The sequence below is a fragment of the Microcaecilia unicolor genome, chromosome 5 (assembly GCF_901765095.1).
Source record: "Microcaecilia unicolor chromosome 5, aMicUni1.1, whole genome shotgun sequence".
In the NCBI taxonomy this organism is placed as follows: domain Eukaryota; kingdom Metazoa; phylum Chordata; class Amphibia; order Gymnophiona; family Siphonopidae; genus Microcaecilia; species Microcaecilia unicolor.
In genome coordinates, this window is record NC_044035.1 from 232777970 (window position 1) to 232805614 (window position 27645).

General features: G+C 43.0%; 1 protein-coding gene across 4 annotated transcripts in view; it reads right to left on the reverse strand.

Annotated features, from left to right (window-relative positions):
• Positions 1-3832: 3832 nt before the first annotated feature.
• LOC115470588 overlaps positions 3833-27645 on the reverse strand; it is a 38077-nt gene continuing 14264 nt past the window's right edge. Inside the window, exons 3-7 of one of the 4 annotated variants that reach the window (XM_030203869.1) lie at positions 19958-20206; positions 15118-15258; positions 12488-12610; positions 10533-10868; positions 3833-5772 (exon numbers count right to left, since the gene is read on the reverse strand). In XM_030203869.1, coding sequence (XP_030059729.1) covers positions 5726-5772; positions 10533-10868; positions 12488-12610; positions 15118-15258; positions 19958-20206 — 896 coding nt within the window. In that variant the 3' untranslated portion in view covers positions 3833-5725. Of the gene's footprint in view, positions 5773-10532; positions 10869-12487; positions 12611-15117; positions 15265-19957; positions 20207-27645 lie in introns of all 4 variants that reach the window. The other 3 variants (XM_030203868.1, XM_030203867.1, XM_030203870.1) reach the window with 3 other exon arrangements.

Below are 27645 nucleotides of genomic sequence, written 5' to 3' on the forward strand. Positions count from 1 at the left end.
AAAAATTGGCCAGAAAGAACCTACAGATACACATTCCACAATACACTTTAAATTTACAGGCAAGGTCACCCCTAGGGTGTTAGGCAGGGCGATCTATCCAGTGTCTGCGATGCAATAAATAAACCATAGCCGCCATCTTGATGCACTCAAACCAAAGCAAACTACTGGTCTAACCAAGCCACACGCAGTCCTTATTTCTAATAAGTATTTACAGTTGTTTTGGGTGACTCAGTATGGTGGTAAGCTGCGCCTCCTGGCTTCAGGCAAGATAATGGGCCAAGCACTTAGAGAATGATATGCGGACAGGGACAGAGATTGCGAGGGCAGAGACAGACAAACTTTGTCTCCGTCCCTGTGTCATTCACTAATGCAGTGTTTCCCGAGTCGGTCCTGGAGTGTACCCCCTTGCTGGTCAGGTTTTCAGGATATCCACAATGACTATGCATAAAAGAAATTTGCATATAATGGAGGCACAATATATGTGCCCCATTCCCATTTTATGTATAACATCCCCTCCTTCCCCCTCCCAAATTCCCTCCCTCCCTGCCCTGTATCCACCCCCTTACTCCATGTCTTCAAGTAAGTTAAGCGCTTTAGTCCCCAAGTGGATTTGTATTGGAAGTTCTATGCATTTTGTGTTACATGGTTATTCTTTGTGGGCCATTCTTTAGTAAACACATTTTTTTAAAAATGGTGGCAGTGTATGCAAATTAAGTTCATGCATATTCATTCTAGATATCCTGAAAACCAGACTTTCAAGGGGGTACTCCGGGACCGACTTGGGAAACACTTCTCTAATGCAGATGACAATGTTTTGATTTTTTTTGGAAAAACAAGCAAAAGTGCTGCCCAAAATTGTCAAAACTTGAACAGGGGCTCCTGTGCATTCCTGCTACCAGCATATTTTCTGAGAGGACATCTATTGTGGGAAGGACTGTGGAAGACAGGAGAGCTAGGCTGATGGCTACTTATTAATCCACAGATTTAAAAATCATAACAGTGCTTCATAGGGCATATTTCTCCCCCACTGAAGCATACAGAACGGGTTGTATTTTGTACCCCTGGACATTTTAAAAGAGTGGATTAGGGTTTCTTCGGGTAGTAGAAGTCTATTGTTGGGGTTGGAAGGGTAGAGGGTGGTAGTGGAGGGGTTATTATAGTTGGTCAGTTATTCTTTTCAATTTGTGAATTATAAACAGTTGTACAGGATATTGTGCCTTTTTTATACTTTTAATACTAAATGTATATTTTCTTATATAATTCTTATATATCTCCTATGTATCTTATGTTTGCTTGCTAAAATACTATCATGTTCTATCATCATGTTACCCAAAATCCTTCTGTTATCACTAAATGTATACTTTCTCATGTATTTCCACTACTCATGATGTATTGTAAGCCACATTGAGCCTGCAAAGAGGTGGGAAAATGTGGGCTACAAATGCAACAAATAAATATAATAATAATAAAAAGATTTAAATATAAAATCATAAATGTTCGAGGCTTCTGCAGATGAGGACAGAGCCTGTGCGGTCGGAGACAGAGCTCACGAGGATGGGGACAGTGTCATTCTCTAAACCATGCTTCTGTGGTCTCCTCTTAAACCTTGGTGCAACTGCTGGTAGTTGCCTAGCAACCTGACTCAATTGTTAAAATGAAGAAAATTAAATATTAGAAATTTTTAAAAAGGCTAACTTTTTTTTTACAGATATATTTTACCATTGCAATTTTGTGCATAGCAGGACTTCCTATGCTGAGATTTACCTCTTCACACTCGGAGACTTGGTCCCCATGTCTGTTAGGGGCCCTTTTACTCAGATGCACTGAAATATGGACTGGGGCCACTTGATAACAGTGATCATAATATGAACAGATTTGATATGAGCTCTGGAATAAGTACACAATATGTTAGCTTTTAACTTTCAGAAAGGAGACTATGATAAAATGAGAAGAACGGTCAAAAAAAACTTTAAGGTCAAAAATTTACATCAGGTGTGGATGCTGTTCAAAAATACCATCCTGAAAGCCCACACCAGACATATTCCATGTATTAGAAAAGGAAGGGCAAACGACAGCTGGCATGGTTAAAACGTGAGATGAAGGAAGCTATTAGAGCTAAAAGAAAATCCTTCAAAAAAATGCTAATGGTGGGAGTGAGACTGTTGGTACCGACCCGGTACCAGTTTGAAATTTCCTTGCTGGTAAATGTCATGCAAACGGACCCAAGAAATCCCGCTTAAACTGTGAGTACCTGGGAAGGGGCAGGAAGGAAGTGTCGAATCATCATGATGGGTGTCTCCTGGGTTGGAGGAGAGACCTCAGAGGCCCACTTTAGTGAAAGAGAAGGAATACTAGGCCCAGATAGTCAAACTGCAGATAACATCTAGACATTTTGGTTTCCACATTTGTGGAGATGGAGGAGGGACCTAGTAGGCTTGCACTGGAAAATGAAAGCCTATGAAGCCCATCTGACCAATCTCAGTCCTCCTTTTCTTTTACCCCCTCCTCTTTCCTATATGCAATTGTAGTTCTACCCCACCCTTTTTTCAGTCCCTCTTTTTTTCCCCTCTTATTTTGTATTTTTAGACTGTAAGCCGCCCAGATGTTCCCTTGATGGGTGGAGTAGCAAATTTTAAAATAAACTTGAAAAGAATGCAAAACTCAAGTAGACAAGTTACAGATACACCTAGACATTTTACAGCAGAAACTGGATGACATGGGTGGAGGTGGTGCTAAAAGGTCATATTCAGCGATGCTATCCGGTTAAGTGCCGCTAACTATGACCAGTTAGTCTTCAACAAGTGATTTAACCAGCAAGGAGCTGTTTGGGGCCGGTTAAATCACTTTGAATATTGACCCTGATGATTCTTGAACTGGCCCACAGCAGAGGTTTATTTTTATTTTTTGTTTTAAGAATTGTTTATTTCAGAATTAGTACAGTTACAAAACATACGAAAGTTACATCTTGGTACATATACAAATAGTTTTATTTTCCATTTTATTAATTACAGCATGAAATCGTTTAGGTAGTTGCCACCAGCTAATGATACCCATTCCTGAGTAAGAAACTAAATAGTTGTAATTTATGTCCAGAAGGGTTGGAATATGTTGTGCTCATACTACAAACATATTTTCACCAGACTCCAAAGGTTTAAGTCTTTCCTCTGGAGGTTTATACTGTATTGTACATCTTTAGAAAACCCTACCCAACAAACAGTTCTTTTCAAATGACTCTGTAAACCACAGAGATCAGTTACAGTGGTCATAGGGAATATTCAGAGGTACTGTCTGGGCAGTGATTAAAAATGTGATTAACTGCAATCAAAATTTTAATCAGGCAAATAATCAAACATATAAACGGCGAGTGACCGTACTCACACGCAAATGCGCAGTAGAGACTTCCCTGTCTGTCCCGCCCCCGCGTCAATACGTGATGACGGGAGGGGCGGGACAGAGAGGGAAACTGCGCCGCTGAGGTTGCTACCCCTCCCCCCCACACTCGGAGTCGCCGCCGCCACCCCTCCACCCGGCCCGGGCCCTTTCTTCCCTTCTGAACTTACACATCCATTCGCCGAACGCAGCAACGCACATCAGCTGAGCTGCCCCTTCCTTCTCTGCCTGTGTCCCGCCCTTGCTGACGTTACGTCACAGGAGGGCGGGGCCACAGGCAGAGAAGGAAGGGCCCACGGCAGCTTAGCTGATGTGCCTTGCTGCGTTCGGGAAACGGATGTGTAAGTTCAGAAGCGAAGAGAGGGGCCGGGTGGAGGGGTGGCAGCAGCGGCGGCGACTCCGAGGGGGGGGGGCGGTGGTGACCTCGCGGGGGGGGGGGGGAAGGAAAACTCCAATACCAGCCCGTTTTTACGGGCTCAACGGCTAGTTGTAAATAAAACATACAGGAACATATCCTTAAAATTGTTGAAGTATCCAAATCACACGTCCCAGAAATATCTTGTAAAGAAATACAATTATTCCAAACAATATACCAGTCCTCAATATATGGGAGATCACAAGATCTCAAACAGTATAAACAACAAATCTAAAAGGGAAAACATAGAAGATGTCCTAAAGGAGAGAACTATAAACACTTAAAATGACTTTAGAAGTTAACCTGAGGAGAGCAGCCTATACTGGGTCTGCCAACTAGGGCAACGGCTGACGACCTGCTTCAACACTTTTGTTACTCAAAAAGATTACTAGCCAAGATGGATCAAAGAATATATAAGTATTAGAAAAATATTTTATCATGCATTTACAAGGAAATGTTAAGTACAAAATAAGCTCCAATATCTACTACTCTAGTAATCTTTTTGAGAGCTGCTTTTGTCGACAGAACTATCAGTCCTTGATGAGATGATAAAAGTACTCTGCCTGTCTGCAATTGAATGGAAATTTAAAGGCAAAAAAATAATATAACAAATCACTTAGGGTCCCCTATACAAAGCTGAGGTAAAAGGAGCACTGCAGTAGCATCGGTGTGTGGATTTGCCACACGCCGAGGTCCCCTTTTACCACAACGGGTAAGTGAGCCACTTGCCATGCGCCCATTTCCCGGGGAAGCCCTTACCGCCACCTATTTAGGAGATGGTAAGGGCTTTCACGCTAACCCAGTGGTAACCAAGCAGCGCACGGGGCTGCCTGATTACTGCGGGGTAAGCCACTGGTGCTAAAAGAAAAGTACTGTTTTTCAGCAACAGAGATGGTGAGCGTTGGGGGTTGGCACTACTGCCAGGCTCCTGCAGTAGCTTGACGGTAGTGCCAGATTGGCGAGCAACAAAGCGGCAGTACGGGAATCCCTGCTTTGTAAAAGGGGCTCTTAAACAGCTGACAGAAACTCTTTGAGTTTGGTCTTGAAAAAAAGGAATTTTTGATGAACCAGAAAATATGTTATTTGTGATAAACCATTTGTGAAGAAGGAAGGCATTGTGTGTGTGAGATTACAGCAGTTTCTCACCTGTTGAATTGGTTGGACCGAGACATTTATTTACCCTGAAACAGAGTACTGCCATATTTGAAATATGATGTCATGTTGGTATTTCTAAATTTTAAATGTCCAAATATGTGTGAGATAAAGAATTATTTGATAATCACATACTCAGAAAGCTTAGAGGAAAAGTGCCTACTATCTCTTTCTTATTATGATACCTATTTATGAAATTTTTGTACAAAGGACGGATCAGAAATTAATAATGCTATTGCATTTTTTCTAAGCAAAATTTTAACCTGTGATTTTATCCTGAGCACGCTGGTGTGGTTCTTTTACTGTGTGGTGCTATATATGACAGTCCATATACATTTTTACATTATTATGGGATTGCTAAGTAATAAGATTTCTGTGCAGATTTTTGTTTGGAGCTTATTTTGAAGTAATGATACACAACAGAATGTGAAAGTTTAGATGTATCCACATTGCCAGCCTAAACTTACAGAAACTTCTTTCCTAATGTGGTCTGGTGCCTTTGATTCTCTAAAGGACTACAAGTTCTAGAACGAGCTATGATGTGAGTTGAGAAACCTAGAGTAGTCTAGCATTGGATGATCCAGGCCAGACTGTCAAAAGTCGTTTAGCAGATTGGATAATTACAATGTACATATATGTATGTCTATAATTAACAAAGGACTTCAACCTTAAGAGAAACTTCAGAATTCTGGCGTCTGGGCATGGCCCCTTTGACTTTGTGGCTTGTGGTCAGTTCTTGATGCTGACCTCTTTGTTCCCATCCATTGTCTACCCCTTTTTGTCCTCTAAGATGATATGGCAGGAATCCAGGGCTGCTGAAAGGAAAATATTTGCAGGATGTTAGTATTCTCAAGGGGATTTCAGTTTCAGAAAGACCACCCTCTCCAGAGAAACTAAGTTACCCAGTTCCAAGATGGATATCTTGGCACAGTCCAGGATTTCTGACCACCCCATCCTGTTGCGTTATGGAACCTGCAGTACTGATTTCAATGGGCAGAAACAAGCACTACAAATCCCACATGAATTTGCAATGTAAGTTCAAAACCAAGATTGTCAGCCTGGAAATGGGTAACTTGGCATCTCTGCCTATCAGCCTGCATCCTCTCCTTGCCTCTCCACCTCTCCCCAAAGTTGAAGTAGGGATGGAATTTGCTTAGTGCTTTGTGGCTAGGGCCTTCTGGAGATTGAGTGGATCCCTAGCTCTAATTGGCATTACATTTTTTTAAACAACAGTATCCTCGGCCTGTGTGATCAGTGATGTTGCTATACGCTCTGCCTCGGTTGGGCCTATGCGGGTCAATGATGCCTTTATCATCAGAAATCCGACTCCTTCACTGCCTCCTATAGTGTGATTGTTCCTCATACTAGCAGTGGCATGTTTCTTAATCATGATTGCCTGCTTCCTCTTCTACCCACTTCACTATAAAGTCTGAAAACAGAACCACATAGTCCTGTGGAACCACAGGGATCTGTCAAACAGCATTGGGAAACCTGCAGAGGAGGAAGTAGACATGTTAGAAAGAAACCTGCAACATTGCTCTAACTAAGCACCAGCCCTGTGGATGCTTGAGCACCCCTCTCCCCCCCCCCCCCCCCAATATTGAGCAAATGCCTTCAATTTGTCCAAGGAGGGGTAACCTGTGATGGGTTTAGCACTCCCAGCCATTCTAAAAAGTTGGCTTTATGCTTTCTGCTGAAGGGATATTGGGGGAGGAAGGGAGGGGGAGGAGGTAAGGTAGGAAAGAGTAATCAAGGGTTCTAGAGGGGTGAGAACAGTGGGGAGTGAGAGTGAGCCATGGAGATAGGAGTTGAGAGACTGAACAAAACGATGGTGCAAGCAAGAGAGATTGCAGGATAGTGAAAAAACTAAATGAGACTATGGGATGAGAGATAGCCAAGGGAGTGTGGGTAGTGGAAAAATGAGGAAAGAGAGACTGTGGAGATAAGAACATTAATAAGGGGAGCCAGGGTGGGTCAGAGTACAAGGCATCTGCCTAGGATCACACAACTTCCGGGGCTACTGTGCAGTACTAACAGAGGACTGGAAGCAGCACATGGCACTACCCATATTGTTGAGTCTACCGAGTCTGCCATGGGCCCCTAGAATATGGGAGGGAAAGGAACGCTGAAAGAGCACTTAGGGCCTACTGCCAGTCTCCAGGTCACATGTCATCCTGTGTTACCATTCAAGATCTGAAACACAACTTTCTGCCATGGCAAGGGGAGGAGGTGGAGGAATTTGTGGTGCAGAAGATCACCAGGAAATTAGGGGAGTGTGAGACTCTCTTGCATGTGCATGAGAAACAGCTGCTCAGCAGTTTTGGACTGTATCTCAGTTGGTGCTCAGAACAGCAGAAGCAAATGACATAGGTTGCAGCCTGGAGCCCTCAGTGCAGCCAGTAGGTATAAGGAGGGGCAAGAGAACTAGAGGAATAATTAGATGTAGTTGGGCTTGGTGTGAAGACAGATGTTGCTGGAGCTGAAAGAAGTGTAAAGAGACAGAAGGAACTCCTGGGGTAGGAAAGGAAAAGAGGGGAGCTGCTGGGGTTGAAGGATGGGAAAGAGGAGAGGTCCAGTGAGGCTGGAGATAGAAAGGGAGCTGCTGTTGTGGGAAGAGGGTCTGCTAAGTTTAGGGGTAGAGAGGGGCATGTTGTGCCAGAGCTGTCACCAGTAGGTATTGTATTTATTCATTCATTCTTATATCCCACAATTATCCAAAAGTTTCAGTTCAATGTGGCTTACATTTTCCAGGGTGGGGAGGAGGCACAAGACTGAAGATTCACTTAGGTTACCTGCCCTGAGGCAGAAGGTGACTGAAACTGGCCCAGCCCCTAAACAGGAACAACCCAGCCCCCTACTTCCTGTCCCCACCCCTGCCCCAAACATAAGGAGCTCTTCCCCCTCGACTTGTAGCCCCCTTCCAGGCTTATTGTATCATTGGTGGTCTAGTGGCTAGTTGGAGCAGGAGTGATTCCCAGTCACTCCTGCCCATGTTGGTTCCGCTGACAAAATGGCTGCCGGATCTCCCATGGCAGCCAGTTTGAGATTTGAACTGATATGGGTAGGAGCTGCTGCAAAGGTATTATGTGCCCTGGGCAAAGCTCTAGTCATGCACCCCACTTCCCCCAAGTTACACATCTACCTACCAGTGATTGCTGTAGCACTGCATTTTCCTCCCCTGAGACCCAAGTTCCCAACCTCACTATTAGGTCCTCACTCTCCCTGCGCCACTCAGTTGGAGTGCTCACTCTGTCAAATCTGTTTTCACTTTCTCTCTACCCTCAACCCAGTCCCTGACTCTCCACTATTACCTCCTTATTTGAATAGTTTTTGGGTCCACGCTGGCACTCCCCCCCCATACTCAAAGCTGCTTTTTCCTGCCTGGACAGGAGAGGAGCCAGTCATTTGCCACAGATACTTCTCTCCCTTCTGAGGGAGAAGCAGCAAATCAACAATTTGTTTCTTATGCTGAGACCCAGAGGAAGTTGTATATAGTGATTCTGGTAACAGATTTTTTCTTCTGCAGTCTCACATTCATATTGGGTGAGGGGAGGGGGTTGCACAGGGAGTGCTTGATCTGTTCTCTTCAATCTTGGTGCACTCTATCAACTGGGAAGTAGGGATGATTCAGATTTTTGGATACAGCTGTGGGGCAGGTCAGAGGGGAAAACCTCCCTTATTTTTTTGGCTCTGAATGGGCCTTGCTAGAAGGGAGAGGATGGGTGGCAGCAGCATATTTTTTCTGTTACACCTCCCAGATACGTTAAGGGGAATGGAGGGCAGCAGTTTGAGACAGCATTGATCCCATTTTCCTACACAGCCTTATCACGTGTTTCACTTTTTGCCATCCCTCAAATTTTGGTACTCTAGGCAGCTACCTAGTTTGCCTAATTGTTAACCCAGCCCTGGGTAAAGAGAAGGGTGACCAAAATGATGAAGGGGAGGGAACAGCTCCCCTATGAGAAAAGGTTAAACAAGTCAAGGCTCTTCAACAAGAGATGGCTAAGGAGAGATACGACAGCAGTCAATAAAATCAAGTGTGGAGTGAAACGGGTAAATCCAAATTAGTTGTTTACTCTTTCAAAAAGTAAAGAGACTAGGATGTAGTAAAAGCAGTTAGTATAACTGGGTTTAAAAAAAAGTTTGGACAAGTCCATAAATTGCTATTAACCAAGTAGACTGGGGTAAGCCACTGCATATACCTGGTGGTAAACAGCATTGAAATCTGTACTTTTTTAAAATCCTAAGGGCTCTGTTTACTAAGGTGCGCTAGCGTTTTTAACGCACTTGTTAAACACTAGTGTTGCCCATATGTTTCTATGGACGACTGTAGTGTTTAGCATGTTCTCATTAGCATGCGCTAAAAATGCTAGCACGTCCTTAGCGCTGCTTAGTAAACAGGGCCCTAGGTTTGATGGACCTGTGCTCTGATCCAGTATGGCATTTCTTATGTTTGTAAGTCTTCCCTTATCATTTTCTTCAATAAAGGTTAGCCATAGGGGGTGTGTGTTTGTACCTAAAACTTTAAAGTGTGTGCAAATTGTGTACAATTGATTTGCGCATTTAAAGAAATTCTAGCACACATTCAATACGCGCACCAAGAATGAATAAATGAAATGCACGTGAAACACAGCCTTAAAATCAGGAAAAGGTTTGTAAAATCATGAACCAAGCTTTTTTTTTGACCCAACTCACCCCTGGTGATCCAGTTGATCCAGTGTATTTGGATTTTCAGAAGGCATTTAGGTGCCCTTTTACTAAGTTGTGTTAAAAAGTGGCCTGTGGGTTTCCCCGCACACTGAGGCCACTTTTAGCGGGTCTGCAAAATGGCCGCATTTTCCATTTGTTCAGTTAACAGCCGTCACTAATTTCCCAATCAGTGCATAGCCAGTAGCATATGAACCCTTACCGACACCTATTTACTAGATGTTAAGGGCTTCCGTGCTAACCAAGGCTAATCGGATAGCATGTGGTGATGCAGCTGTGCTAACTTATTAGCACTGGGCATGCCTACTCTCTGCCCCCAAACATACCCCCAGCGAGAAAATAATGTTTCAATTTTTTAGTGCATGGGAAGCGCATGCCAGTCCCCAAACTACTGCGGGATGCCTGAACGTGCTCTGCTGTAGGTGTATTTAACCTGTGGTAAGTACACAGCGTTTACTGCAGCTAAGTAAAAAGACCCTTTAATAAGGTCCCTGTTGAGAGACTCCTCAGGAAATTAATAAGAGATAGAATAGGAGACAATGCTGTGTTTTAGATTGGTAGCTGGTAGTAGAGTGCCCTTTGCTTGGGTCTGATTATGCAGCCAGGTATGTATATTTATGCCTAATAGCAATATTTGCTGCCCTCAGACACTGGCTAAGAGGTTTTTAAATATTTCTGTTTTCTATTAAAGCAAGAAACATAATCACAGTCCTTAGTATCTATATCTGTATTTCTTTCTACTGATGTGAGGTTTGGGGTAACTTTAAGACAGAGGGTTGCTACCATATCTTGAAGCCTTCCACCCCAGCTTGCTTAATCTCAACCATTTAATCCATTGGATTGCCAGGGAAGATGCCACTCAACCCACCATGATTTGCGTTTTCTACCATGTCAGAGAAGTCAGGCAGCTCATCTTCCATTTGACACCGGTCCTCGTTTTCATGCATCAGGATCTGTTCAACAAATGCATCAGGAGGTGGAAACTCATCCTCCTCGTTCTCATGCATCTGGATCTGCTCAGTGAATGAATCAGGAGGCGGAAACTCATCCTCCTCGTGGATCTGCTCAGTGAATGAATCAGGAGGCGGAAACTCATCCTCCTCGTGGATCTGCTCAGTGAATGAAGCAGGAGGTGGAAACTCATCCTCCTTGTGGATCTGCTCAGTGAATGAAGCAGGAGGCGGACACTCATCCTCCTCTAAAGCTAGAATAAAACCAGCAGAAGGGAAATGGGTCCATAGGTTTCAAGGATATGTTTGACATATACCTCAGTGAGGTGCCCTTTTACTTAGCTGCGTAGGCGCCTACTCGCACCAAATTGGAGTTACCGCCCAGTTACCGCGTGGCCATTGTAGTAAGCGTCCACTATGCATGTCAGAAAAATATTTTTTATTTTCTGGCATGCGTAACGGACACACGCCAAGTGGCATTTGACGTGTGTAGGTCATTACTGCCCAGATTCTTTACTACTAGGTCAATGGCTGGTGGTAAGGTCTCAGATTGAAAATGAACGCATGGCAGTTTTGATTTTGCCGCACGTCCATTTTCGGCACAAAAAAAAGAGAGGCCTTTTTTTTACAGGCACACTAAAAAATGGATTGTGCGCGCCCAAAACCTGCGCCTTCACTACCGCAAGCCATTTTTCAGCGCGCCTTTGTAAAAGGACCCCTGAATTTGGAGTCTGCCATACTTTAAAATGCAATACACAAGGAGCAAAAGTGAGCCTGCACTTTAGTGGACTATCATTCAGTATGCAATATGCCAGTTATATGATTGTTTCTGAAGTTTTAACACACTGGGGGTGTCTTTTACTGAGGTACGCTCACGTTTTTAGCATGCCACGTTTAGCGCATGCTAAAAACGTGAGTGCACCTTAGTAAAAGACCCTCTGAGTGCATGACTCTTGCTGTTCCTGAACTCTGTTCTGGAGCTTTTCAAAATTGTCTGGATTCAAAGCTGTAAATTTACTTTAATGATGGCAACCCCCCCCCCCCCCTCAAAAAAAACAAAAACAGTACTGAGGTAGCTCCTAAGGAAGCATCATCCTACCCTCATCAGGACACAGTGTTTGGTCTATAAGCTAGATCACAACATTTGGAAGCATTTCGGTAGAAAAAGAAAAAATTGTCCTTATATGCAGATTTTTTTTGTGTGTGAGCTCATGAAAGGGCGTGATAAGGAGAGGATGACTGTCTTGCTGAGGTGAAATTATTATAAAGAATCTGGACTTGTGCATTACGCTGAAGCTGAGCTTTGTCATGATGGCATACTGAACCGGAAGACTCTGAACATTCCAAAAGAAAATTATCCCCTCCCCACTTTACAAAGCCATGCTAGTAGCTGCAGGTGCGGTAATTCCGACATGGCCCATTCAAAATGAATGGGCTGTGTCGGCATTACCACGCAGCTTTGTAAAAGCAGGGGGAGGGGGATTAGTTTGCCTACAAAACCCTAGAGTTCTGACTTAATGCATGATCTCTTTGTAAAGGGAAACTTTCCCCCCTTCATTATATCCTCAAGATCTGATGTAATTTCTCTTTCACATCCTAAGTAGAGGAGTGTGGTAGCCGTGTTAGTCCACTCTTAAGGTTATCAATAGAAATCAAACAAAATAAAACATGGAAAAGAAAATAAGATGATACCTTTTTTTATTGGACATAACTTAATCAAGAAATGTATTAAGTTATGTCCAATAAAAAAGGTATCATCTTATTTTCTTTTCCATGTTTTATTTTGTTTGATTTCTATTGATAATCTTTCACATCCTGGAAGCTGAAGACTAACAAGAATTTTATTGCTTCTTAAGAATGTGCTGTGCCTTACCCTGTTCTGTGGCCTTTGTTGTGCAGGAGACCATCCTTTTATCCTCTGCAATTGCTCCATCTTGACTGGTAGAGTCCTTTGCATTGTTTTTGGAGGCTGCTGTTAGCTCCATTCCATCCTCCTCTAAAGATAATCCCATGCAAAAATAATAAATGAGTTAAAAAAATATATGTATATATGTATATATAATGTTTTGCTAATTCTTTTACTCCTGTTTCTAACTACATTTTAGTCACTGTTCTACACTTGCTTCCAAGTTCTTTCACTTGCATTGCCAGTGTCAGATTGTCCCTCCAATGGCACAAGACAGGCAAGTATGTAGAGACGCCGAAGAAAAATAATTGACCTGCTTTGTAGGGACAGACGAACATTTTTTGGTTTGTCAGCACCATCTATTAACAAGTGGAGGAGTGGCCTAATGGTTAGCGTGGTGGACTTTGGTCCTAGGGAACTGGGTTTCATGCCCACTGCAGGCACAGGCAGCTCCTTGTGACTCTGGGCAAGTCACTTAACCCTCCATTGCCCCAGGTACAAATAAGTACTTGTATATAATATGTAAGCTGCATTGAACCTGCTATGAGTGGGAAAGCGCAGGGTACAAATGTAACAAAAATAAAAAACTATTTAGTCTAATACATTTCAGTGGGTATTAATGACATATCCCTCATTCCCAGTGCACACACTTCAAAATGGCTGCAAAACAGGAGTGGATTGAGTACCATGGAACTGGAATAAATCTTGGTGGTGAGTGTAGATACTTGCTCTTCACTCCTAGTTCTCAAGGTCACCAACAGTCAGGATGTCAAGATATCCTTAATGAATATGCTTATCCTCAAAATGAGTTCCCCTTATTTACTACTACTACTAGTTATCATTTCTATAGCGCTACTAGACGTATGCAGCGCTGTACACTTGAGCATGAAGAGACAGTCCCTGCTCGACAGAGCTTACAATCTAATTAGGATAGACAAACAGGACAAACAAGAGATACGGGAATATTAAAGTGAGGATGATAAAATAAGGGTTCTGAACAAGTGAACAAGGGTTAGGAGTTAAAAGCAGTATCAAAAAGGTGGGCTTTTAGCTTAGATTTGAAGACGGTCAGAGATGGAGCTTGACGTACCGGCTCAGGAAGTCTATTCCAGGCATACGGTGCAGCAAGATAAAAGGAACGGAGTCTGGAGTTAGCAGTGGAGGAGAAGGGTGCAGATAAGAGAGATTTACCCATTCTAGTTACACATCTAAATATACCCCCATTAAGTAACTACAATTTATTTACTGTAAATTCTTTATTCATATCAAAATCATGTAAATATACATGATTTTGATATGAATAAAGAATTTGCAGTAAATAAATTGTAATTAATGGGGGTATAATGATTATGCATGAGAGAGAATTGCATGCCTACTAGTTCCACTGTTTGCAAATCTCCCTCATGCATATTCATTAGGGAAAACCTGACCTGTTGGCATCTCATGAGAACCGGGAATGAATAGTTGTGAGCTATTGGCATATGGCATTGATGAAAAGATATTGAGAAGGGGGAGGATGAGGAGATACTAGGGAGAAAAGAGAATGAGAAGAGTAAAAGAGAATGATGGATTATTGGAGGCTGAGAGAGTGATATAACTAAATGAGAGACAAAAATTGAAGGGGAGAATGAAAGGAGGGGTAAGAGATAAAAATATTAACGGGGTTGGGTGGACTTAAGAGAGAGTGTATTCTACAGAAAAAGGGGAAGAAGAAAATAGAAGGGCAAATACGTTGCAAAAGAACAAAGAAATTTAAAACAAGAAGAAAGAAATGAAATCAAAACCAAAAGATTACAAAAGAGAAACCTGCATTTGAAGATGATTATGCTAATCTGGGTAAGCTAACTGCTTTTAATTACTGTATGCAATAAAGAAAAAACAATTTTTTTGACATGATGCTGGGAATAGAAAAGATTTGCTTTTGTCCTTGATATGAAGAAGAGAAACATAACAGCGGAACATATCTTGGAGAAAGCCTTTTAAATGCCATGCCTTCCTCAATCAGTGCTGCTATGTATTCATGCTCAGAAGAAAGACCCCCCCCCCCCCCCCACACCAGGTCTTCTTTACTCTCCTGACAAGGTGGCTGGCAACAGGGGTATAGCCAGACACCCAATTTTGGGTGGGCCTGGGCCCAAGATGGGTGGGCAGAACTCCGCCCTGTCCCACAAGTGATTTAGTCTCTCCCTCTCTCGCCTGCATGCCATATGGTTTCTCAAACATCCCCCTCCCCCGCATACCTTTTAAGTAGATTTTCATCGGCAGCGAGCAGCAACTAATGCACACTGCTCATGTTGGCCCCACAGCCTTCCCTCTGATGCAACTTCCTTTTTACATCAGATGGAAGGCTGTGGGGTCAGTGCGAACAGTATGTACCAGTTGCTGCTCGCTGCAGGTGAAGATCTGCTATTTACAAGGTATGCAGGAGGAACAGTTGTTTGGAGTTTTCGGCTGGTGGGGCCAGGTGTGCTACTACTGGGTGGGCTTGAGCCCAAAGTGAGTGGGCCTGAGCCCACCCAGGCTCACCCTTGGCTACGCCACTGGCTGGCAAAAAACAATTTCCATTTTTCTGGTTTGGAAAGAGTTGTCCTCCTTACCTTGACGGAGTAGATTATGGCTTTTCTTCTTCATATAACAGCAGCAGCAGCATGTTATAATTAATATAATTATAGCCAAGAACAATGCACCTCCTGCGCTTGCTACCATGATCAAGATGTACATAGACCATGGATTTTCATCTGTATCTAAAAAATTAAAGAGGTGAATATCAGTGATATACTATGGAGATATTTGGCATAGTAATAGTCCTCTATTCTAGAGCTCCACCAAGAACCAAAAACATTTCCAGTACTCATCAAAACTTGATCGTAAGGATCCTGGGCAGTTCCATTCCTATCTAATTGTTTTCTGCCTGAAGGTCCTTTGGAAGAATCCAGTCTGTAACCTTGCCAGTTGTCTCTCTCCCTTCTTTTTACATCTTTCATAGGCTGTGATAAAAATTTCCTCAAAGACTTGTCCTGGCTGATATTCAAAGTGGTATAGCCGACCGCTGACCAGTTAAATTGTTTGCTTAGGGATATCTACTAATTTAAAGTGGCATTTAACTGGCTAAGTGCCACTGAAATTCGCAGTTAGCGCCTAACTCAAAGCTGGCTGTGTTGGGAGTGTACTGGAGGCAGAGTCAGCACTCGGCTGCTTAAGTGCGGATATTCAGTCCTTAAACTTGGGATGCTATATATGGCACCTAGATTTGCATGACGTACGCATGAAACTTAATTGGCTCAACAAGTCAATCAATGTTTTTTAACAGCACTAAACAACCAATAATGAGCACTAATTGACAGTAATTGCAAGTTACACGCACAACTCAGTAAGCGCATTCTGTAATGAACTGCACCTAAATGGTGAAGCGTGCAGTTCAAAATAAATGTGTGCAGTTCAAAAGGGGCATGCTTATGGGGGCATTTTGTAGGCATTCCAAAATTTATGTGCATAGTTATAGAATACGGCCCAATCCCTAAATCTACGCGCCAGGTTTTCATTGATGTAAATGGGCGTGTGCACATTTAGGCACGATGGTATCGACTAAGCGTATTCTATATATTGTGCATAAATCTTATAAAATATACTTAGGTGAAACTGAGTTCCATGCAGATTTTATAGGCATCTGGCCCTAAGTGGCCAGGTTTAGTGCATAAATGGGACCGCATAAAAGTTTGTCCTTTCTTTATGCGCTACCCTGTGGCTGTTTAAGTGCTGAATATCAACTTAAGCGGCTATGTATTAGATGGCTCAAAAATAATTGGATATTCAAAGCCGGGACAGGGCCTGGCTATGACTATCCAGGAATAACTCTGTTGGTGGTGAGCAAAACGCTCTCCGCCGATAGCTGACATTTCAGATAAATCTGGTCTTCGTTCCTTCTTGTTCATACTGATTCTATTCCACTGAGCTGTAAGAAAGGTAAATTTAAGCCAAGCTATAGTACTTACAGGCCTGTGGGTGCTTTCTAGGGATAGGCAGCCCTGAAATTTTCATTTTGTTTCCTTTGTCATTTGCAGCATTGTTTGTTTTGTTTTTATTAGTCTTCATTTTTATTTCAGAGGCAATGCACATTCTTGAAATAGTATGCCCTCTTTGCAAAGAGTGCACACTCTTTCTTTTCTGATGGTTTGCACATGCAAGATGGTTCATACATTCACATACTATTTATTTATGTGCTGCACTTCAGGAAAGAATACGTACTCTTTCTGAACACACCCTCTTGGCAAAGAGGGCGTTGTCTTTTCAAATAATGTGTATTATTTGCAAAGAGTGCATACTATTATCAGCAAATAAAAAAGCATAAAGGGGCCGATATTCAGCTGGCAGCGCTGACCCCAGATATTCGATGCTGGGCCATTTCCAGTTTCAGTTTTAGCCTCCAGAGCCTCTTAGCAATTGCGGGGCCCTGTGCAGACCAGTTCAGTGGGGCCCAACACCCATGCCCGCCTCCTGTGCACCCCGCTCGCGCCCACCACCACAAGCCATAATTTAGCAGTTTAAAAGGAGGTTTAGAGATCTCAGAACCCCACCTCACCCCGTACTTTGATATGCATCCACCACGTTTCAGTAGAGAATGGCAGACAGCGGCAGCAATTTTCATATCCCGTCAGCTTCCGAGCCCAGAGCCTCCTTGCTGCTGCATCCCGTCCTTGTGGAAGCAGGAAGTAATATCAAAAGGATATGAAAATCGCTGTCGCTGCCTGATGCTCTCTACTGAACAGTGGGCTTATATTAAGGTACGGAGCAGGGAGGTGTTCCAAGACAGGAGGACACACGTGCCAGAGATGCAGGGCCTCTAGGAGCGTGGGGCCCTGGGTGACCACCCCTATCGCCCCTGCCTAAGACCGGCTCTGTCCAGAACTTAACCAGTTAAGCCAGTATTCAGCACTAACCGGTTAAGTTCCTAGCGGTTAAAGATAGGACTGCTATTTTCGTGGTCCTATGTAACCACTTAGCCCAGCATTGAATATCGGTGCTAACCAGCTATATCACGTGATATAGCCAGTTAGTCATTATCCCCCAGATTCTATATAGCACGCCTAGAAATCTGCGCTGAAATCTGTGTATTCCATAACACTCGTAACTTAATTGGCTTAACAAGCCAATCAGTGTTTTAAACAGCACTTAACAAGCAATAATGAGCACCAATTGGCAATAATTAGAATTTATGTGCATAACTCACTAAATGTATTCTGTAGTGAACTGCACCTAAACTCTAAAGCACGCAGTTCAAAAGGGGTATGGCTATAGGCAGGGAAATGGGCATTTCTTTCTTCCCTTCCTTAATTGCTACACATTACTAACTGTATTTGATATCCTGAAATGACAATATTAACAAATCTATGTAAGCCACATTGAGCCTGCAAATAGGTGGGGGAATGTGGGGTACAAATGCAATAAATAAATAAAAATTTCATGGGCATTCCCAAATTTATGCTCGCTATTATAGCCCAGTCCATGAAAATCTACGTGCAGGGATTTACACCACACTTTGGTGTAAATGGATGTGTGTCATTTTAGGTGTGTAGGAGTGGCCTAATGGTCTTGAAATCCAGAGGTGGCTGGTTCAAATCCCACTGCTGCTCCTTGTGATCTTGGGCAAGTCACTTAACCCTCCATTGCCTCAAGTACAAACTTAGATTGTGAGCTCTCCTGGGACAGAGAAATATCCAGTGTACCTGAATGTAACTCACCTTGAGCTACTACTGAAAAAGATGTGAACAAAATCTAATAAATAAATAGGTTCTGGGATATCAACTAAGCATATTCTATATACCATTCCTAAATCTTATAGAATATATTTAGACGAGAATGATTTCCTTGCAGATTTTCCAGGCGCGATATATAGAATTTCCCCCTATGTGCTAACCATAAATATTCAATAGAAATAACCAGCTACCTCCCAGTGAATATTAGAGACTCAGCTGGCTAAACACTATTTAACCAGGGTGGGGGGTGGGGAGCTGTTGTGTTTTTTCTTCTCATTTTCATTTATTAATGACAGGCAATGAGTCGTTGCAAATCACAGCCCATCCCTAGTACTTTGTACCAGGGGCGTAGCCAGACTTCGGCGGGAGGGGGGTCCAGAGCCCAAGGTGAGGGGGCACATTTTAGCCCCCCCATGCCGCCAACCCCCCCCCCCACCATTGCTGAACCCCCCACCACCAACTTTGACCCCCCCCGCCATTGCTGAAACCCCCCACCACCAACTTTGACCCCCCCCCCCAGCCGCCAACCTGCCATCGCCTACCTTTTCTGGTGGGGGACCCCAACCCCCGCCAGCCGAGCCGTAGTCCTCTTCTTCCCAATCCTGCACAAGGCTTCGTTCTAGTCTGACGTCCTGCACGTTGTATGTGCAGGACGTCAGACTAGAACGAAGCCTTGTGCGGGATTGGGAAGAAGAGGACCACGGCTCGGCTGGCGGGGGTTGGGGTCCCCCGCCAGCAAAGGTAGGCGACAGTGGGTTGGCGGCGGGAGGGGGGGTCGAGAGGGTCATCGGCAGGGGGGTCCAGGGGCAAATCTATGGGGGCCCAGGCCCCCGTGGTCCCATACTGGCTATGCCACTGCTTTGTACTTTATCCATCTCAATCAAACAAGATAGCCATTCAGTCTCTGGTCTTCCTGGTTAGACTGCCAGAGTACTAATTATTGCCACACATGATGGCATTTTCTCAGACCTGGCCTTTCGGAACTGGCTGGAGATTACTATTCAGAATTTGGGAATTAAATTGAAATCGTTAGAAATGAATGCTAGTCATTAGAGACATCGTATATAGATTTAACTATATCACCGTATTCATTTTGAAAATTTCTGAACTGCAGGGCATTACTGTGGTATACTGGAAAGAAGACTGTCCCATCTAATCTTTTTTTGTATTTTATTTTATTTTTGGTCTGATAGTTTCTTCTTGCTCTTTTCATTTGGTTTGGTTTATTCATTTTACACCACACTTCCCATAAACCAGCATCAAAATGAGTCTAGCTCAATCAGAACTGGTCTTCATTAGGTAATTGCATGATGAGCCTTCATTCATAGCAACCCAAGGCATTTTACAGATTTTTATAACCTTCTCTAGACCAGCCATTGTAGTTGTACCCCTTGGTCAGGAGACACAGAACACAATTCCTTTGAAAACCACTACAATAAATGTCATCCTTGAGCAATGACTGGGATTCTCCCACTGCCACATCTCCCTCCCTCTCCCAGTTATGTATTCATTCCCTCCATTGCATCCCAATCCCAGCAGACCTCTGGAAGCAGAAGATGAGTCTGGAAATCAAACCAAAATTTTTCACATAGCAGAGCAGAGCACTGCCACTGAGCCTGCTAGCCAATCAATTTCTATAAGCTTTGAAATAGGCAGTATATTAAACAAATTAGTCACCACTCACCTGGACAATTCAACAGTGTGGCTGAGCTGTTACTAATATGGGTGGACTTGTTGATATGACACATGAAACTCCCAGCCACATCTTTGTTCACCGTGATCTTGCTGCAATTGTCATCTAAGAAAACTTCAGTATTATTTAGAATTCTACCATTCAGCGTCCAGTAGACCCTGTCATTTCTACCTCGATCACAGAATAATAGTCCTGTGCCATTTCTAAGGCAGCTGATGTTAATCTTTGGAGTTATATTTTCTGCAATGATGAAACAAAAATGGAAGATCAACAAGTCCTGGGAATAAAATGCAGAATTCTTTGTTATCAAACCAACTATGGTGTGGCTATGCTCTTATATCTTCTTAGTGCAATGGAACATCAATTATCAAATGTACAACTCCACGCCACTGAAAAACCTTAAAGGGTCTGGTGTACTGACCTCAGAAGTGCCACTTCTGATACTATTCTCCTACAAATTACACACCACAATAGTCATTGGTTGCAACCACCTCCCTATATCTTTAAATAAATTTTAAAGTTATTTGTTCTTATATTAAGAAAACTTTTTGTACTCATCTGAACTATTGACATTTTTCTACAGTGTCGGCTTAGGGGAAGTTAAACATCTGACATGGCACATGTTTTGCTTATAGCTTCCTCAAGGATATTCCCTTATTATAGCCCACGTTCATCCTGCCGACTGAATCTAATGGGCTATAATAAGGGGATATCCTTGAGGAAGCTATAAGCGAAACATGTGCCACGTCGGATGTTAACTTCCCCTAAGCCGACATCACAACCAATGACAATTATGGTGTGTAATTCATTATGGTAGAAGAATAGTACCAGGCATGGCACTTCTGAGATCAGTACACCAGACCCTTTAAGAACTCTTTGTTATGTCATATTAAGAGCCAGGTAGGAGCAGTCACAGCACCAGGCTCTTAATGACTTTCACATAAAAGTTATGCTAAATGGAATTTATTTCTGATGGAGGGTAATTGAAATGAATTCTATATAAACCTGGGGCCAATAGTGATATAGTTTTCCACTTTAAATGGCAATCTCCCATGGCAACTAAGTAGGAACCAATAGGGCTGTATCTAAAAAAAACCAAAAAACGATATAGCGGAATTAGAAAATGTTCAAAGAAGAGCGACCAAAATGATAAAGGGGATGGAACTCTTCTCATATGAGGAAAGGCTAAAGAGGTTAGGGCTCTTCAGCTTGGAAAACAGACAGCTGAGATGGGCCATATGATTGAGGTCTACAAAATCCAGAGTGGTGTAGAACAGGTAAAAGAGAATTGATTTTTCACTCTTTCAAAAAGTACAAACACCAGGAGACAATGAAATTACGTGGACATACTTTTGAAACAAATAGGAGGAAATATTTTTTCACTTAAGAATTAAGCTCTGGAACTCATCGTGATTAGTTTATCTGGGTTTAAAAAAAAGGTTTGGACAAGCTCCTGGAGGAAAAGTCCATAGTCCGTTATTGAGATAGACATTGGGGAAGCCATTACTTGCCCTGGGATTGGTAGCATGGAATGTTGTTACAATTTGGGTTTCTGCCCTGTACTAGGCCACTGTTGGAAGCAGGATACTGGGCTAGATGGATCATTGGTCTGACCCAGTATGGCTATTCTTATGTTCTTATGTAAGATCAGCAAACAGTTTCTCTTTAGGTCTTTCATTTTATCTAGACCTGCCAGTTGGGCCTTAATTTGAATGGTCTTATGGACCCAGACTCTGTCAAAGTGAAGAAATAAGGTACAACACACAGCAGCCTCTCACCACTTAAAATGCAATAGCAAGCTTTAGACAGAAACCCATATACCCAATGCATCACATAGAAGATACCCATTTCATGCTGACAGTGAATAGCAATGATGGACTATACATATTTTAAAGTGGTCCTCCTGACTGGCCCAATGTATTAAAAAAAAGCATGAGACACTATTGCTAGGAGCAGCCTAATGGAGTGGAGGAATAACCTAATGGTTAGTGAACTGGCCTAAAAACCAGGAGAAGTGGGTTTGATTCCCACTGTAGCTCCTTGTGACTCTGGGCAAGTCACTTAAACCTTCCATTGCTCCAGGTACCAAAAAGGAACATCTTAGGGACCTAACTAATAATATGCAAAACACCTTGATTGTACCACAGAAAGGCAGAATATCAAATCCCTTTCCCCTTTGCATAGTCTTTTCAGTCCAGCCCTTTTAAATACTTGAGGGGGCTAAGGCACCCGGCCACAATCAGCTTCCCTGATTCTGTCCACCCAACCATATGTCTCAAAGCTAAACAAAAAAACACAAAAGCTCTACCTTGCCTAAGGAGTTGAAATATTTTATAAATTCTTGTAGTAAAACTTATGTAGGACAGCTCTGGCTTATAAAGTCTCCACTGAGAGAATGTCATTTACTTTGAAACCTTGATTTAATAGCACCATGGATATAGCCACTGTATGCAGTCAATATGCACTACCACACATCCATGTTGCACAAGGCGAAATCTCACTGTAAAATTTGGGATTTATAAAATCAGCATTGTATATAGAGCTTGTTATATACCGTAAAGTATGTAAGGTATATATGGCAATTCTATAATCTATGAGCCTATATTTATACACCCTTTGTACGTATAAATGTCTGGAAACTGCTAGCAGGATGCTTAAGTGCTATTCTGTAATATGTCTAATTTACATAATGTGTGAATGCAAGGAGGGCTTACACGGGGCAAAGCTGCCACCTGCTGGTAACTGATAAACTTCTTTAATGTCTGTCTCTAGCACTGCATTTGTATTCTGATTTTTGAGTGATGGATGATCTTAGACAGAAGTCAGAGTATTATGGATAATCTTACGCCAGATTTACCCATGTAAGAACTCTAGAGTTTTGCTCCCTTAATGAACTGTAGATACGTCTAGTGGATGTACCAACATAATGGATTTCGACTTTTACATACTCCCACAGCTTCTGGAGCAAGGAGCTGGATCTTCTCACCAGTGGTGATTAGCAGTGGTGGGAGGAGATACCCTTGGACCGAAAATGATGGTATAAAAACCAAGCCTGGGTTCAAATCCTTTGTCTTTGTTTCCTCATTCTCTGGCTACTGCACCATTATCTAAAGGGAAGAGAGTATCTATGCTTAGAAAATGTTTGGACAGTTCTTGGAGGAAGAGTCCATAGTCTGCTATTGAGATAGACATGGGGAAAGCCACTACTTACCCTGGGATAAGTAGCATGGAATATACCTACTCTTTGGGCTTCTGAAAGGTACTTGTGACCTGGACTGGCCAATCTTGGAAACAGGATACTGGGCTAGGTGGACCATTGATCTGATCCAGTATGGCTATTATGTTCTTATGAGACATAGGTGGGGCTTCCATTTACATGTGTAACTTACAGAATACTGTAAGTTACATGTGTCTGTGCCAGATTTAAGTGCTGGAGCTTGGCCAACTCTAGGGCTGGTGTAACTGTGAGCACCTCAATGTTAGTCAGATACTGGGTTATACTAGGGTTCTACAATGGAACCTAATCACCCAGGTGGTGTTATAGGTTAGGCTCCCACTTGTCCTCAGGGCACCTAAATAAATGGAGACATCCACTTATTGCTCCCATACTGGACATATGAGGCCTGATATTCAGACTAGAGGAGGCAGCCCGCATAAGTGATGCAATTGGCGCTGACCCCAGATATTCAATGCCAGCCGTTTCCGGGAACCGTTATTGAATATCCATTTTTTTATTTGGCCGGCTCAAGCTTAACCGGCTAAGTGAATATTCATCGCTGGTTGGTTAAGTTGATATTGGCCAATGATAGGACTGCTATTTAGGCGTCTGATTTGGTCACTAAACTTAGCCAGCCAGCACTTGAATATTCGTGGATAGCCAGCTATATTGTGTGATATAGCTTGTTAGCTGCTTTGTGCAAACTGTAATATTGAGCGGAGATATCAGGCTATCTACCACTAAATATTAGTGGTTAGCCGGCTAAATGCTATTTAACTGACCAGGAGCCATTCCTGGCCAGCTAAAAGCAGGATGTCTGGGGAATAATTTGGAATGCCCAATCTCCAATCTAGATGTTTCAAATTATTCATATATTCAGCAGTGCACTATGTATAGGGAGAACTGCTGGATATACACATATAGCCCCGGATTCTGTATAGGCCACTCAAAGTTGGGCGGGGATCACAGATCCGCACATAATCGGCTAAATAGGTGATAATTATTGGCATTTAACATGTGCTGATTGGCAGTCATTAGTAGTTAAGTGTGGATCTGCCCTACATCTCTAAACTATAAGCTATGCATCTAACATCTTGCACACAATTCCAAAAGGGCCATGGCCATGGGGCATGGGGGTATGGGTGGGTCAGGGGCAATCCCAGGATTTAGGCACGAAGTTATAGAATACTTGCACTTCTGCACAGTAGTTGGGCATGAGCACTTACACCAGCCTTTGACTGGCATAAGTGTTTACACGATAAACTAATATTCTATAAAGACAGTTCAGTGTGGAACTGCCTTTATAGAATTCACACTTTATCCTGGATTCTATATAGTGCATCTAACGTTCTGCACTGAAATCCAAGTGTATTCTATAACAATGCACGTAATTGTCTTAACAAGTTAATCAGCGTTGTTAACAGCACTTAACAAGCAATAATAAGCACTGATTGGCAATAATTAGAGTTTACGCGCACAGCTTGGTAAGCATATTCTGCAAATCACTGCACCAACATTTTAATATGCGCAGGCATAAAGGGGCATGGTTATGGGCATGGAAATGAGCATTTTGTGGGCGGTCCAAAATTTATGTGCGTATTTATAGAATATGACCCAGTGTGCCTATATCTACATGCTGGGATTTACGCCATGTTTTCATTGGTATAAATAGATGCGCATAGTTTTAGGCACTGGGATATCAACTAAGCGTATTCTATATACCGCACCTAAATCTAGGCGCCACTTATAGAATACGCTTAGGTGGAAATATTTTCCATGTGGATTTTTTAGGCGCCATATATAGAATCTTCCCCTGTGCTTTCCTGTAATGACTGGAGTTATAATGTTTGTCCAACCTGTACATATTGTATTGTTTCTTTTATTTTATAAATTGTAAACCGTTCTGTCTTGCAGTAGCAATAAGATACGGTATATAAATTGACGTAAATAAAAAAAAATAATAATAAAATAGCGTTCATCATCCTGGCGCCTAATGTTGAGCACCTTTATTGAATTCCCCCACAGTTATACATAGAACTTTGCGTATAAATCATACCTAGAGGTGCTGAATATTGGCACTTCTAAGTGTTGAAGCAGTAAATATCAGTGCTATATGTAGAGCTTATATGTTTGGCTTGGGTATCACAAATTATACCTGGTTTTTCTTTGTCTGAATCAAATGGGTAGGCTATAGCCCTCATTTTACAAGCCCTATTCAGGTTTAATATGTGCATAAACTGGCACGTAAACATTTATTTCATAAACGTCTTTCCCTTCCCCCCGTAACCCCTCTACCTTCTTTCCCTAGCCCTCTTAGGGCGTAACGCAGGGCCTAATAGAAGCATCATTCCCAAATACTAACAGTTTTTGAATGGTTATCATCACACAGCAAACTTCCGGAAATCACTAAAAACTAACCTGTTCAAAAAGGCATAACCTACCAATCCAACTTAAATGCTTGATCCCTGCAACACAACAAAACTAAAGTACATAATGGACAAAACGCAACTCCTCCGATGTACGTTTCCCTAATGTGGCTATGCCACATGAACTTCATCTTACCACAACATCACTTTGTATTTGTTCTCACCGGAGTCTGCAAACGCCTTTCCGGTACTATACAGTATAAGCCACATTGAGTAACCTACAAATAGGTGGGAAAATGTGGGCTACAAATATAACAAACAAATAAATAAGTAAATATTCGTATGGTTCCCAGACTTTTGTAAAAGCAGCCACATGGTGGTGCTGGAAGACAGTTAATTTAGACATCAGATAAAAGTAGTTCAATGTCGCGATTATCTTGCTCATATCTGGGGTATCACTTTGCTTCCACACCGCAGGCAGTGACACCCTACCTGCTCTAAACAGGTTAGGTATGAGCTTTTGTATATTAGACCTCACCTGCCTGCCTGACATTTAACAGACAATATGCTTGACTCTTTTGCAGCAACATCCCCATGATATCCTGAGCATGATGTAGCATTTGGTCCCAGAACAGTTACACTTACGGGCAAGACAAGTGCACTATATATGTTGAAAGGTGCCCTTTTCATCACACCCTCACCAACATAAATCACTGCCTCTCCCACACATCTGCTTTAATCTTACTGGTGTGGTGTGTAATATCATTTATGTAGCATCTTGTACCCCTTTTCATTAAGATTACCTGCTATTGAGACTTTTAATAATTTCTGGACATTTTTTTGAATCAGACCTTAACCTCTTAGATAGGTCCACTCTCCCATTCCCATTCTGCAAGATACTGGGGGAGGTCCCTTCTATAGAAGTGCCAAATATTGCCTAGGTATCCCTCTTCTTCCCCAACCCCCTCTCAGTGCCTTTTCCAGCAGGGTTTCCTCCTCTCTTAACTCCCTTATGGCTTTACGTTGTATGAAATCTCTGATTTGCCTATATTAAAACATTTCCTGGCCCAGCCTACTACATTCCTTGACCAGTTCTGCATAATCAGAGATCTGGCCCTCCTCAAGCAATTGATATAAACTACATACCCCTTTGGTTTCCCATAAATGCTGTCCTCCCTTTCCAGCACAAAGCTTTATGTATATTGAGTGGGGGTCAAATGAAAGTGTTCTGTCCCCATTTATATGGGGACAGGGTGCATGTTGTTTATATGTATATATTGGACATTACTTATAGCCAGGTTCAGTCCCTCAGGGTTGCCAGGTGGAAAATTTTTTTCCAGCCCACTGGAGCCCAAAAAACAGCCCAAAAACCGCCCAAACACAAACCCCGCCCCTGACACCCCCACCCCCGCGTCATCACCCCCGCCCCCGCCGTCAACAACCCCGCCCCCGCCGTCACCGGCCCCGCCTCCCACGTCACCGGTCCCGCCTCCCCGTCATCGGCCCCGCCTCTCACGTCATCGGCCCCGCCTCCCCGTCATCGGCCCCGCCTCCCCGTCATCGGCCCCGCCTCCCACGTCATCGGCCCCGCCTCCCACGTCACTAACCCCGCCCAAAACGTCATTAACCCCACCCAAAAACGTCACTAACCCCGCCCCCCCGCGGCCGAAAAAACCGCCCGAAGCACAAAAACCAGCCCAAAAAACCGCAACCCGCCGCGGGCAAAAATTTCCCGCGGCGGGTCGCGGAAAACCGCCCAATTGGGCGGTAAAACCGCCCACCTGGCAACACTGCAGTCCCTGTGTCTTTAAATAGGATAGGACAACAAATCTTTGTCATTCTATAGGCTCTTCCTGAGCACATGTCCCAGTTCCCTGTGTCTTATGGGACTCACTCTATTGGCTAGCTTGATTCTCTAAACTTGCTGAGTAGTTAGCCTCCCCCCACCCCCACCCCTTCTCTCTCCTTTGAGCAGGGGGAATCTGTCTGCAGTGTGCTTCTCTATGAACTGTAAACTAACCACTGTGCTTTGCTGCATGAGCCTTTCAAAATCTTTGTAACAGCATTAAATTTTCACCAAGTTTTTACAACATCTA